Genomic DNA, 15,067 nt, shown 5'->3' with positions numbered 1-15,067 from the left:
CACCCCCTTTGATGAGTCATGAATATTTAATGAGCTCCCTCCTCCCCCCTCAGTGTAATCTGATCCTCCTCTGAGGACTCTCCTCCCTCCATGCAGCACTACAACCGTCCTTTCACCTCCCTGCATCCATCGGCTGAAAACGTCACCAGCTCTCCATCATGTTAAATCATCACCATGGAAACCATCTGCCAAAATATGGTTTATTTTGTTTAATGTGACAGATAGTAGTTGAAGAGCAGCTGAAACGACGTAGAGACTGAGTGATGCAGGAACACCTGAAGATGAGATATGAATCATGCTGTGTTCAGGTGCTGCTGCTGAAGGTCAGGCTCTGTCAGGTGAACCTGTAAACTGCTGTTTACCTGTCCCCTGATTTATCAGATGATGTCACAGCGATACAATTGCAATGCATTAGATTGATGATGACTCATTTGTCTGTATTAGTTTCATCTCCATTATCACCCCATAGCTGTTCAGGTGTTTCATTGTGGACAGAGCTATCAGACATAGTTACACTACCTGTGGGCGGAGCTCTCAGACAGTTGCACTACCTATGGGTGGAGCTTAGGGCATTAGGGCAATAAGCCAAAGAGACAGGACAGCTAAGCTAACCAGAAACCTTCCAGGATACAACATCTGGGGCCCACTAGGGCTGGGCAATATGGCCAAAAAATAAAATCTCGATTTTTTTTTTTAAGTCATCTTGGACGATTACGATTTTGAGCGATTTTTGTTGTTTCTTTGCGGTCTGTTTGCTATGGCTAGTGCTAGCCATGCCGCACTCCCGTAGCTGCGATCACTCTTCCCATTCTTTAGGATGCCTCTGCTGGAGGTGCTGAAAGAGGTTAGTTGTACTGCTGCTCTTCGTTTTCACATTACTTTTGCAAGCCTTGCACATGACTGTAGTTTGCTCTGTGTCAGTCTTGTCAAAGCCGAACCACTTCCATATAATCGATGGAACATGAGGCCCTTTTCTCGCGACCAACTCTTCGTCTGCTATTCTGTCCGCCATGACGGGGGTGTGAATGTTTTGTCGGAAGGAGCAGTGTTGAAACTCCTCAGTAAGGGAAGTCGCTGTTGGCTGTCCTAAAAGTTGCTAGAAGTCGCTAAATGACATCATCACCTAATTTGCATATTTCCCAGTTTGCATGTAATTGTAATCAACGTTGTAGGAGAGGGGAATAACGTTGTGGAAATGCTGTGGTTTATTTTAGTTTGACAGTGAAGAAACATTTTCATTTATTTCCTGCTCCGTAAGTCTGGATGGGATCTGTAGTGACTTTGTGCATGCGTGATTCTTCTGCCATCTGGCCGCTAGATTTAGCGAGAAAGTCGCTAAGTTGGCAACACTGGGAAGGAGATGAGAAGCGGAAGCAAACGCCAGTGCACAAGTCGTGAAAGGCAGAAGAAGAATCTGTGTTGTTATATATTTAAGCTCGCCTCGATTTTACGATTTGGCAAATTTTTAAATCGTCAGGTTTTAAAAAGGCAAATTAATCGAATTAATTTGATATATCGCCCAGCCCTAGGGCCAACCATTTAAATCATTTATCCAAACAAACACCTTCTCATCCACCTACTTCCAAGTTCTGTGTCTGAAAGTCCTCAGAGCCCAGAAACACTGTCAGCTCATTTTCTCTCACTGAAGTCCAGCTGTGAAACCTCTTTTGGGCTTGTGGTACTGTTTTGAATTGATTTTTGTGTTTCTGACCTCACACCACATTCTAACCTTCCAACTGCTTCAGACAATCTGAAACAGAAACATGAACAGAAAGCTGTGTTGTACAAACTCATTAAAATGTCTGTGTCTGTCTCGTCTTTCTTTAGCGTCGTCTCGGCGATGCAGCAAAGAAAGCTATCGGAAAGTTGACCACAAGGACGGTGAAGAAAGGAGACAAGGTGAGCCTCCACCAGAACCACAGAGACTCAGAAGCAACACAATAACTTTTTGTCCAGCGTGAAGTTGTAAGTTTAACATGTTGTCTGTCCTGTGTGTCTGTATGTGCACATGTCTGTGTGTGTTATAGGAAACTGATCCAGACTTCAACCACTGTGCGGTGTGTATCGAAGCGTACCAGCTGAATGATGTGGTCCGAATCTTGCCCTGCAAGTGAGTCTGCACCACTCAGAACATTATGACTTCTCTCTGTCCGTCTGTCCTCCATTCCTCTGTAAGCCCATCTGTCCTCCATTTCTCTGTTTGTCTGTCTGTCTGTCTGTCTGTCTGTCTGTTTTCCATCTTTCTGTCTGTTTCTGTCCATCTGTCTGTCTTCCATCACTGTCTGCCAGTCTTTGTCTAGCTGTCTGTCTGAGTGTCTGTCTGTCTGTCTTCCATTTTGCTGTCTTAGTCTCTCTGTCGGTTTTCCATCCTTCTTTCTATCCACCTGTCTATCTCTGTCTTTCTATGTGTGTCTCTGTCAGTTTCTGTGTCTCTGTGTGTGTCTGTCTGTCTCTGTCTGGTCGGTCTGTCAGTCTCTTTGTCTGTCTGTCTGTCTGTCTGTCTGTCTGTCTGTCTGTCTGTCTGTCTGTCCATCCATGCATCCTCTATCTCCCTGTCTTCCTCTGTCTCCGTCTGTCGCTCCTCCATTGTCTCTGTCTGCTTCTCTGTCTGTCTGTCCTCCGTCTGTCTGTCTGTCTGTCCCAGTGGTTCAGTGCTAACCCCCCTGTGTCCCCTGCAGACACGTCTTCCATAAAGTGTGTGTGGACCCCTGGCTGAACGAACACTGCACCTGTCCAATGTGCAAACTGAACATCCTCAAAGCTCTGGGAATCATGGTGAGTCATCGCTGACATCATCAGCAGCAGACCAAGTGTGTCTTTGTGACCTCTGATAGTGACTGTCTCCGTGCCCTCCTTCCTCTTTTCCTCAGACCAGTCTTCCTTGTGTGGACAGCGTGGTATTGGATGTGGAGCGTCTGGGTGTCAGTCAGGCATCTGGCAGCCAGAGGGCACCCCTGGGTGACAGCAGCCAGCCATCTATCAGCCTGGAGCCGCTCAGCCCCCCTCACCCTGAGGCCACGCCCAGAACACCTGCAGACATCACCATCGCTGTGACCAGTAAGAACACAGCACGCCACAATGGACACAACACTGTCAGCCATTCTATACATACATCATCTGCTACTAAACACTACAGTCAACTTTATTCTCTTTACAGACTAATTTAAATTGATGTAGAGCAGCTTCTCACAGATGCAGAGCAGCTTTTCTCAGATGTAGAGAAACTTTTCTCAGATGTAGAGAAACTTTTCTTAGATGTAGAGCAACTTCATACTAATGAAGACCAACTTTATAACGGGTTTGGGTAACTTTATACCGAGGTAGGGTAACTTTACAGCAACCTTAATCCCGACACTGGCCCCAATACTCACTGTGATACTGTTCCTGATCTTGACTGAAACTGACACAGACCCTGATCCCAATACTGACCCTGATCCTGACTCTGGTACCTGTTGAGGAAATTTCACTCTTAAGGCGTTTTTCCATAAGGGTCTACTCGGCACGGTACAGCTCACCGCAACTTTAACTGACTTGGCTCGTCGCAGTTTAGTTGTTTCTCCATACAACCTCCATGGGTGGAGTCGTAATAGCACAGCGGGTCGAAACTCCATTACCGTCATTTGTGTGCGACACAAACGCAACACCACAATGGAGATGAAGGCGATGGTGTACCTGATGCTCGGTCTGTGGCTCTCTGTCAAGATTCACAGGAATAGAAGAGTCAGAGAAAGCTGAGTGCGGCAAGTTGCAACACTGAAGAGACACACAAGAGAGTTTGGGAGGGGATACAGCAGTATTTCTCTTTTTAAAGTATTTTGTTTTTGCCATTTTCGGCTTTATTTGGATAGTTGTAGTGAAGGCAGACAGGAAACGGGGGAGAAGAGTAAGGGGGAGACATGCAGCAAAGGGCCGCAAGCAGGAATTGAACCCGGCCCGCTGCGTCAGAGACCAGCCTCTGTACATGGGTTGCCCACTTAACCTGTTGAGCTATACGGGCGCCCGGCGATACAGCAGTATTAAGCCGAAGACAAGAGGATATGAATTAGACGACATATGAGGGTAAGCTAATGCTAGTTCGCTAGCTATCCTACATCAGTCCTGTGAACGACACTGCAATGGCTGCAATTTATCGCTAATAGGTATTAAATATATGTACAGTGGGTACGGAAGTATTCAGACCCCTTGAAATGTTTCACTCTCTGTGTCATTGCAGCCATTTGCCAAAATCAAAAAAGTTCATTTTATTTCTCATTAATGTACACTCAGCACCCCATCTTGACAGAAAAAAAAACAGAAATGTAGAAATTCTTGCAAATGTATTAAAAAAGAAAAACTGAAATATCACATGGTCAGAAGTATTCAGAGCCTTTGCAGCGACATTCATATTTAACTCACATGCTGTCCATTTCTTCTGATCCTCCTCGAGATGGTTCTGCTTCTTTATTGGAGTCCAGCTGTGTTTAATTAAACTGATTGGACTTGATTAGGAAAGGCACACACCTGTCTATATCAGACCTTACAGCTCACAGTGCATGTCAGAGCAAATGAGAATCATGAGGTGGAAGGAACTGCCCAAGGAGCTCAGAGACAGAATTGTGGCAAGGCACAGATCTGGTCAAGGTTACAAAAGAATTTCTGCAGCACTCAAGGTTCCTCAGAGCACAGTGGCCTCCATAATCCTCAAATGGAAGAAGTTTGGGACGACCACAACTCTTCCTAGACCTGGCCGTCCAGCCAAACTGAGCAATGGTGGGAGAAGAGCCTTGGTGAGAGAGGTAAAGAAGAACCCAAAGATCACTGTGGCTGAGCTCCAGAGATGCAGTCAGGAGATAGGAGAAAGTTCCACAAAGTCAACTATCACTGCAGCCCTCCACCAGTCGGGACTTTATGGCAGAGTGGCCCGACAGAAGCCTCTTCTCAGTGCAAGACACATGAAAGCCGCATAGAGTTTGAAAAAACACATGAAGGACTCCCAGACTATGAGAAATAAGATTCTCTGGTCTGATGAGACCAAGAATGAACTTTTTGGTGTTAATTCTAAGATGTGTGGAGAAAAGCAGGCACTGCTCATCAACTGCCCAATACAATCCCTACAGTGAAACATGGTGGTGGGAGCATCATGCTGTGGGGGTGTTTTTCAGCTGCAGGGACAGGACGACTGGTTGCAACTGAAGGAAGGATGAATGCGGCCAAGTACAGAGATATCCTGGAGGAAAACCTCTTCCAGAGTGCTCAGGACCTCAGACTGGGCCGAAGGTTCACCTTTCAACAGGACAATGACCCTAAGCACACAGCTAAAATAACAAAGGAGTGGCTTCAGAACAACTCTGTGACCGTTCTTGACTGGCCCAGCCAGAGCCCTGACCTAAACCCAATTGAGCATCTCTGGAGAGACCTCAAAATGTCTGTCCACCAACGTTCACCATCCAACCTGACAGAACTGGAGAGGATCTGCAAGGAAGAATGGCAGAGGATCCCCAAATCCAGGTGTGAAAAACTTGTTGCGTCATTCCCAAGAAGACTCATGGCTGTACGAGCTGAAAAGGGAGCTTCTACTCAGTACTGAGCACGGGGTCTGAATACTTCTGACCATGTGATATTTCAGTTTTTCTTTTTTAATAATTTTGCAAAAAATTCTACATTTCTGTTTTTTTCTGTCAAGATGGGGTTCTGAGTGTACATTAATGAGAAATAAAATGAACTTTTTTGATTTTGGCAAACGGCTGCAATGACAGAGTGAAAAATTTAAAGGGGTCTGAATACTTTCCATACCCACTGCATGCTGTGTATGTTTCAGATGGCTCTCTTATGAGATTTCATAGGATGTACCTGAAACAGCAGCAGGTGTAGAGGAGGAGGGCAGAGATGGACAGGATGCACTGATGCAGTACGTGTAATGAAAAAGTTTAAACTTATTCTTCTTCTTATACTTCTGTTTTTCGCTCCCAGACCGCTATTGTTTTCTTGGTGCAATTCTAACAAACTTTTGTACCTGTTGCAGATGTGACTATACTAATGTTTGTTTCATTTGCGAAGGTTAGCAAGATTAGATGACAAATTAAAGCCAAAACATTCAGACAGCTGTTGTAAGAATATTCCAGTTTGATAAATCAGTATTACTTTGGGGGAATTCAGTCACTGAATTATGAAGCAGTTTGTAAAACATGTTAAATCCCATTAAATATAAATGCATTATTAGGGAATGCAGAATTGTTTGGTTCAGACTGTTGACTCTTTTCCTACCAGTGTCTTAACATCACATAAGTCACAAAATAGTTTATTAGTCAGCAGCAAAATCAAAACTATTTACACAGTATAAACTGTGGTGGGCCTCTTCTACAACAGAGGACTAAAAGTAAAACTATATACAACTAAATCTCAAGTCTCTGGGAGGTGGACTCGCTCACACTCGCCAGCTGCCCACTGCCTGCCCCAGCTCCCCCAGGACACCCAGGAATGACTGGTTGAAGGCAGCATTCTGGGCCATCTCCTCTCGCTGCAAGGCCACATCATTCTCTCTTGCCTCGCTGACGAGCTACTGGATGTTCTCATCATGCTGGCCACGGTTCCACTCCTCCTCAACCTGCATCTCCACAAGTACACTTGGAAGGTCCAATTTTCTGTGGCCCCTTTTCTTCTTGCCTAGACCAAAGACACAAAAGTGATCAGAATCAGCTTTAATGGCCAAGTACATACAACATACATGGAGTTTGGTTTTGGCTGTTTGTGTCACCCTAGGAATATGGAAGAGAATAATAAAAAACGAAACTATAGAAAGAGGAACAGGAAGGAAAAAGAAATAGTAGAATTAAACAGAAGACAATACAGAAAGAAATTTACAGCTAGAAAGGAATATATGAACACATTAGCAAAACGATAATTGCTATAAACACAGTAGTGCAAAAATCAGAATGCTGTTCGAGGTGAAAAAAATACTTGTCCAGTGGAATACTGACTATTGTACAGGTGTGTAGAAATGGCTCAGCTGTTTCTTACAGTGATGGCAGTGGGGGAGAAACTGTTTTTGTGTGTGGTGTTTTTTGTGTACTGGGCTCTGAGGGAGGAAACAGTTTATGTCCAGGGTGAGTGGGGTCTCTGATGATGTTTTCTGCAGTCCGTCCTACACGCTGTAGTCTGGTTATGTCCTGCTATGTGGCTGATCCAGATTGGATGACTGCAGTGTAGAGCTGGATCAACAGCTCCTGTACTTCCTCCGTGTCTCCTCAGCTGTGGTATGAAATCCATCCTCTGCTGAGTCTTTTTCAGGACGGAGTGGATGTTCGTCTCCCACTGCAGGTCCTGAGAGATTGTGCTCTCCAGGAGCTTGAAGAACTCCACAGCTATGATGTGATGTGTTTAGCCACCCATCCGTCCATTTTCAATCATGATCATGTCTATAATAGTTTTGCTTTAACAAATTTTTGTCACTCTTTTCTTTAACCGAAGCACAAACAGTACCTCCGCCACCACAACTAAAAACAATGTTGTGTGAAACTTCATTTGGTCTTGTGCACATTTCGGAGTTGTTAAGAACAGCTGTGTTTTCTGATTTCTATGTATATTTTCATCCAGTCATTCTGTTTCACAGTTACCTAGTGACAATAAGAAGAACGGTTGCAATACTACGCTGCACCAAAAACGTAAATTAATTAGACTGACTTACTTGTTAAGTCACTGGAAAAAAGTGCAGCTGTATGTGTTCTGTTCATGTGTCACTGCAGCTACACGTAGCTTTCATCAGGCGTTCCTGAGCTGGCATGCTGCACAGTTTGCATTTACACCTGCCTGAATTCTTGGTCCTTGGTCTCGCTGTTCTGATCACGCTTGCAGGCATTTACACCTGCAATAACAACAGTGCCAAAATCAACAATGGTCTCTGTTTATGGTGTTTCACCGGTGATAAGACGTTGCTGTGACGTGCTGGAGGTTGATACTGACAGTGTCGGTGTCTGGAGTGGAGGCAGGGGTGCTGGGGGCTCTGTGACGGAGGTGAAGGAGGCTTCATGTGGAAAGGGATTCTTGAACAGAAATAAACACTCACTCTGAGTACATGAAAAACATGACATTGCAACTTGTGAAAAAAATAAACCTGTAAGACCACTAGCTTAGTTTGTCATGTTGACTGAAGTATTCGCTTCTGAGAGCTAACGTTAGAAACAGCAGCACGAAGCAGAGCATGGAGTTAGCGCTGATGGCTAGCTAGCTCGCGATGGCGGCTAACTAGCTACCTTATTGTCTGCTACAAGAGACAACCACGTTACTTTCTAATACTCGTTTGCTTAAAGGCAGCTTGCCACCAATGGGATAAATGATGTTAAAGTTTCTTTAAGTCATAAAACACTCACCATTCTCAAATGTCTCCAATGCAGCAGCAGAGTCTCCCTCCCGTTGCTCCCCGGTGCAGTGCCAGTAAATATCCAGCCCGGTCTCACGGGGATTCGTGAAACTGTCACGTCAGTTTTTGTTTCGGTTTCGTGCGCACCAACACGATGTCGTCATGTTTTTCGTGCCGCTCACCACGAGCGAAACCCGCTGTGGTAATCACATCTGAAAGTGGTTTATACCGGTGGATTCATGACGATCTAAGCTGTCCATCGGCGTTTGCGGCCGCCACTGCGGCCGCCGGACATTCTTTAAATTCCTATGCAAATTCAGCGGATTCATGACGATTTAAGCTGTCCATCGGCGTTTGCGGTCGCCGCCGCGGCCGCCATTGCGGCCGCCGGACATCCGGCCACTCATGCGGCCGGATCACATCTTAAATCGTCATGAATCCGCCGAATTTGCATAGGAATTTAAAGAATGTCCGGCGGCCGCAGCGGCGGCCGCAAACGCCGATGGACAGCTTAGATCGTCATGAATCCACCGGTATAAACCACTTTCAGATGTGATTACCACAGCGGGTTTCGCTCGTGGTGAGCGGCACGAAAAACATGACGACATCGTGTTGGTGCGCACGAAACCGAAACAAAAACTGACGTTACAGTTTCACGAATCCCTGTGAGACCGTGTTGAAATATCTGTGTAGGTTCTCATTCATCCAGGTCTTGGTTATCCAAAGTTGTTTAAATCAATCCACTGGAGTTTAAGAAAGTTCCTTGAAGACGTTTCACGTCACAGTTGGTGTTGCCTCAGCTTTTAAACCTCACAGAGGTTATGACCCCACCACCAGAACTGAAGAAGCCTCTTGGATGAGAGGTGAAACGTCTTCAAGGAACTTTCTTAAAGTCCAGTGGATTGATTTAAAGGCATTAGAGGAGATTTAATTTCCTACGACTTTGAACGTAGCATGCGCATGCGCACATACAACCTCTCCCTCACCCCCCTCTAACCTCCCCCCTCTTAACATTTACGAAGAAACGCCCCCCTCCAGAAACTTGCGTAGGACTCATGAAGTTGTCTTTTACGGCTGGGTCCCCCTGGATCTTTATCTGCCATTATGTAAAAAAAGATGAGCAAAACAAGTCGCCAGCTAACTATGAAGCTATACCAAAGCAACACATACACAAAACACGTAAGTCCAAGGCGTACGTAATCTACGTAACTAGGCCTGAGATTTTTGATTGACAGGAAAAGGGGAGCAAACCAAACGCCTCGGTCCGAGCGCATTGATTGGCTGATGTTTTTCAGGTCCTGCCATGTCCACAGTTAATTTTTTAAAATTTTTTATTCTTTTAGAGACCATACGTACAAGTTCACTAAAGGTCAGTATATTCATTTTATGTGAATCAGACAAATTAAACAAAAAAAAAAAACATCCTCCATAATGCCTTTAAACAACTTTGAATGCCAGTAAATAGCATCCATTAAACCACTTTCAACATCTCCTGGTTGACCCACGCCGGCTGTTGTGGTCCTTGGTGGACCGATAGTCACTTTTGAGCTTTTTCAGCTTCTCCCTACACTTCATTCATCCACAGTACAGGTCTGACTGTCATATTAAAACTTATGAAGAACAGAGAATTCTGTGAAGAGCAATGCACACCGTTGCTGTTTACAGTTTTTTAATGCAGGGTTTTGTTTTCATGCTGGAGTCGCTCTGTGTGTCGTCACTCCCTGTCCAATCAGTGGCCTTCACTTCTGTCCAATCAGTGGCCTGCACTAGTATCGGGTCATGTCACCTCGCTTGGGACCCCGGCCGAGAAGGTGCAGAAAATTCTGCGTCCTACCAACCACTAGTCCATATGGAAACGCTTGCCAACAATGACGAGCCAATGCGTGTCGCACTGAGTAGACGCTTGTGGAAATGAAGCTTTAGTCTTTCGAAGTTTGCTGTAGTGGGGTGTTTATTGGTATTCCAGCATACGGTGGGCTTACCAACACAGAGCATGAGTCTGTGAAGGTAAGCCGACCCAGAGTATTTTGAGGGTACCCATTTTATAGGGATGTCAGAGGGTGGATCCGAGGGTAGGGAGGGGGCTGTAGGTAAACACAAGGATGAATAGTGGTTAATTTGTGTATAGTTGGTTATCAGTAACAGAGGATAAGACAGAAAGAAGAAAGAGCAATTTAATCAAAGGATCTGGCATACAGATGCAAATGGGAAGGTGTGACACCAAAAGTTAAGGAGGAGGTGTCTGACAGACAGTAACATACAACAAAGACAACAGAATTGGGGATAACCGTGGAAAATGGAATGCAGGGGGTGACATGTGACACTGGTACCAAAAGGTGTGCTATTTTCTTCATCATACCAAACCCTGATCCTGGCACTGATACAGGTTTTGATCCTGATCTTGGCATTGATCATGACCCTGGTACTGACCACGATCCTGGTACTATCCTTGATACTGATACGGACTCTGTTACTGACCCTGTTCCTGGTACTGATCCTGATACTGACCCTGATACTAATACTGACTCTGGTACTGACTTTGATACTGATGCTGACCTTGATTCTGGTACTGATCTTAGTACTAGTGTTGATCCTAATCCTAATCCTTGTACTTATACTTACCCTGATACTGACTCTGATCATGGTACTGATTCTGATCCTGATCATGGTCTTATCCCAGATTCTGATCCTAGTACTGACCCTAATCTTGGTACTGATCCTAACTATGAAGAAAATTGTCTTTCACTATTGCGATAAATGTCATGTTTGTGTTTTTGTGTTTTTCTGTCTCACCAGGTGGCGGTCACTTCTTCAATAGAAACTCGATGTCTCCTCGCAGTGTTGTCTGTGAGATGGAGCTACCGGACATCCAGGCTTCACTTGACCTCTATGACGACAATAAGTCCTGAGGCTTGTCGCCATGGTTATGACCCCTTAGTACCAACAGCAGTCCACCTGCTGATGGACAGATAACCTTCTGTGGATGCAGGGACTCTTTGTTGTCTGCTGGGGGGTCTGATAGGGATGACCAGGGCAAACATTTAACCATCATTTATTCCACTAGACTTTCTTCAGACTGAACCGATCCTGGTCTGGATCCTGGTTTCAGTTTAGGCCAGTTTTGTCACTCATATTTTTATTTTCCAGTAGACAAAAACTGGAGAAACTGGAGCCGGTAGTTGGGTCATTCTAAATGAATAACCCAGAGAACTGAACTCCAGAACTGAAACCTGAACTCTGATTTTGTGGTGTAACTGGAAACAATGTTATTGTGGAGGTCCAGAGCTTTGAGAAAAGTTGTAAAATCCTCAAAAGTGCGCTTTTGTTCCTGGTAACAGGTGCCTGGATTCATTGAATAGTTCCTGTTTTCCTGAAAGGGTTCTGTCAAAGGTTCCTGGCCAACTAAAACAATTGGGGAAAACTTGTTGAATTTCATTCAAGAGTCTTAAAAGAGTACTGAGTTTCTTAAAGTTCCTGGGTTCCTAAAAGACTTCCCCCAAATTTTCTGAACCATATAATAGTTGGTTTAACAGTTCCAGAGATCCTAAAAGAGTTTCATGGGTTCCCATTGCAGTTTGCCAGTCTGTAAGGACATTTGAAATTCCGTAATGGTTTTCTGGAAAAGTTCCCATGCTGCTAAAATGGTTACCTCAAGTGTTTTGGTTCCTAAAGGGCTCTTTGGTGGTGAATTTGCTGTTGGAAAACTTCTTGAGATCCTGAAATGATTCCCAGGAATATTTGTGAGTGCCTAAAAAGGTTCCTGTGGTCTGGAAAAAGTATCTGAGTTCTCATAGAAATGTTGCTTGGCCCCTGAAAATCATACAGGGTTTGTGGGAAGGGTTTCTTAAAAAGTTCCTGATTTCCTCAAGAGGTTGTTGAATAAAAAAATTAAAAGGTGCCTGGGTTTCTGGAAAAGTTCCTGAGTGGAAAAGGTTCTGGAAATATTTTTGAAGTCTTGAAAAAGGTTCTTGAGTTTTAAAGAAAAACTTACAAGTTCCTGAAAATGTTCTTGGAACACTTTCTGAGTGCCTAGAAAGGTTCCTGGAAAGGTTCTTAAAGTCTTAAAAGAGGTTTTGTGTTCATGAAAAATTCTCTAAGCCCAATTAAAAAGTCCCCTGGGAAGCATTTCAGACGTCTTCAAAAAGTTTTTGTGTTCTCAAAATCCTTCAGTTTCCTGCAAAGGGTCTTGAAATGGTTTCTGGGGTTTTTAATGAGTTCTTATATTCCTGGATAACAGGCTGAACAATTTGCGCCCAAGACTGTTGGACTTGAACCGATACGGTCTTGACAGCAGCTAGACCAGAACCCGAGCAGACCCAGAGAACCTAAACGCTGAATCTGTGTTTTCTAATGTTTTGTCTGTCATAAATCTGGGCCTCCTGGTGGGCCAGATGAGGATTACATTATGAACAAGTTTCTGGACTGGATCAGAACTCCTTGTCTGTAAATACTCAATGAGCTGGTTCTTCGTCTTTGTCTTCAGACTGAAACCCAAACCAGAGGAGATTCTGGACTCGGATCCTGTGAACTGTAACAGTGTTATCTCCCTGTAGCAAAAAATCAAGTTTCTCTGTAGAAGAAGAGACGTTAGATTCAGAGGAACAGTCCAACATTTCAGCGAACCTCCTGCTGTCTGTTCTCTGTATCGTTGGGTTCCTCCGTGAACCCTTCTGCATTAGTCCTTTTCAAATCAACCAGATCTGAAAAAAGTACCCAAGACTTCCTCAAAATCAGCAGACATTTTATCGATAGTAACTTCCATATATTTAATTAAGCCATGCAAAGTTTTGCTTTCATACTACGGTATGTGTCTGACGTCTTATAATAGCTGGAGTTACAGGCCCTTACAGTCCATAGAGGTGGGTCCAAATTTCCCACAATTTACATAGTTTTTAGCCCTCATACCCCAATAAGTGCAGGAGATAGACACAGATATTTTTTTCAGCTGAGAAACATGTTTCAGTTCTGTTTAAAACTAATTGAATCAATTTTACATCCACTTCAAGTGTCACAATCTAAAAGCAAAATCTGTGTTTGGTCCAGTTTCTTTGGCTGTATGTTATAATCTTTACACTGCTATTGAAACTATGATACATCCCATGATATTGATGGCTGGATATAGTGAAAATTAACAAAAATCAGGTTTCTTCTTTAAATTGTGACATCTGGAGTTGATGTAAATGTAATTAGGATGCAGGTTTATTAGAGCTCAAATGTGTTTTTCAGTCCTGAAAGTTTTATGCATCTAACCGCTGTATTGATGAAGTTATGATGCTCGGGGGAAAAAAATAAATTTTGACCTACCTCTATGTATTTCAAGGGCCTGTAATTCCAAAAGATTACCCAACATGAAAGTAATTTGTTGCATGGCTCCATTAAATCTATGTAAGTTAGAAGAGATTAAAAAAAACAGGTGATTTAGAGGTGAGCACTGGTTTAAATGGAATGACTGACATGTTCTCTGCTCCACAGTCAGATTAAAATCACAGTGAGTCAGTGATGTGATTAGCCTAGCTCAGCACAGTGACTGGGAGCAGAGAGAAACTGTTAGTCCAGCTTAGCACAGCGTCAAAGGGGGTGGACATCGAATGTCACTGTCATGTTTATATTTAGGTGAAACTCAGGCAGTGAACATTTTACACCGACACGTGATGTCTGTCAGTCACGTTAATACAATAAATCATGTAAAGTCGGCACACAGCTGCTAACATGCTAACAGCTGCTAACGTGTTTGTGTAGCAGAGACTCTGAGGATTTCCTGAAGTGATGGATTGCTCCTTTAAAGTGTATTAAACAGCTTCTGAATTACTCAGCGTGTAATAATAATCAGTATTTAAACAACATTATACAATCTATAACCTGACCGATGGATCAATATTATCTCTGAAGTGACCTGAGGACGTCCAGCAGGATGCTCAGTCTGACTGTCTGTCCTTGTCTGTGTGTCATGGTGCTGATGATGGAGGAGGATGTGTGATGCTTTTAGTTCACTGTGTCTTTACTGCCTCAGCATTGTGTCATTAAAGTGTCTTTATTGGCTCTAAGGTGCAGCCTCACTTTATTTCTCAAATTCTCAGCAGGCCATCTCTTCAGTCATCTCTCCAACTAGCCCTGTCTGCAGTCCTCGGGGACATGGTCATTTTGTGTCTCTTTGTGGTCATTTTGTGTCTTCACAGTCATTTTGTGTCTTTTTTGGTCCATTTATGTCTTTTTGTGGTCAGATTATGTCTCTTTGTGGTCATTTTGTATCTCTTTCTGATCATTTTATGTCTCTTTCTCGTGCTTTCATGTCTCTGGTTATTATCCCCCGCCTCCACGAAGCGGAAAAGGGGGATATAGGTTTGGCCTCCCTCCCTCCGTCCGTCCGTGCGTCCGTCCGTCCGAGATGAAGGAGACAGCTTTTCTCGGAAACTATTACAGCTAGGATTACGTAGCTTCACACCATGGACACCTTGATCAAGTTCGAAAATGAGACCTGTGCGATAATATTTAACAGAGTTATGGCCCTTGATCACTATTTTGGATACAGACTCATAGACATCACATGTGGCGGGGGATATTGATGACCATGTCGTCTTGTTCGATATCATTTTGTGTCTTCACAGTCATTTTCATCTTTTTTGGTCCATTTATGTGTTTTTGTGGTTGGTTTGTGTCTCTGTGGTCATTTTGTGTCTGTGGTCATTTTGTGTCTCTTCATGGTCATTTTGTGTATCTTTCTAGTAGTTTTAT

The 15,067-nt window shown here is 43.8% G+C and overlaps 1 protein-coding gene across 1 annotated transcript in view; it reads left to right on the top strand.

The window, feature by feature from the left end:
* The window catches only part of rnf130 (ring finger protein 130), a 28,442-nt gene extending 14,068 nt beyond the window's left edge, over positions 1–14,374 (top strand). The window contains exons 5-9 of the mRNA XM_022219310.2: positions 1,828–1,899; positions 2,028–2,110; positions 2,679–2,775; positions 2,871–3,057; positions 11,132–14,374. Of these exons, the coding sequence (XP_022075002.1) occupies positions 1,828–1,899; positions 2,028–2,110; positions 2,679–2,775; positions 2,871–3,057; positions 11,132–11,244 (552 nt within the window). The 3' untranslated portion in view covers positions 11,245–14,374. The remainder of the gene's footprint in view (positions 1–1,827; positions 1,900–2,027; positions 2,111–2,678; positions 2,776–2,870; positions 3,058–11,131) is intronic.
* The last annotated feature ends 693 nt before the right edge of the window (positions 14,375–15,067 follow it).

This window comes from Acanthochromis polyacanthus, chromosome 10 (assembly GCF_021347895.1).
Source record: "Acanthochromis polyacanthus isolate Apoly-LR-REF ecotype Palm Island chromosome 10, KAUST_Apoly_ChrSc, whole genome shotgun sequence".
NCBI classification, from domain to species: Eukaryota; Metazoa; Chordata; class Actinopteri; family Pomacentridae; genus Acanthochromis; species Acanthochromis polyacanthus.
This window is presented reverse-complemented; position numbering and strand designations above follow the sequence as displayed.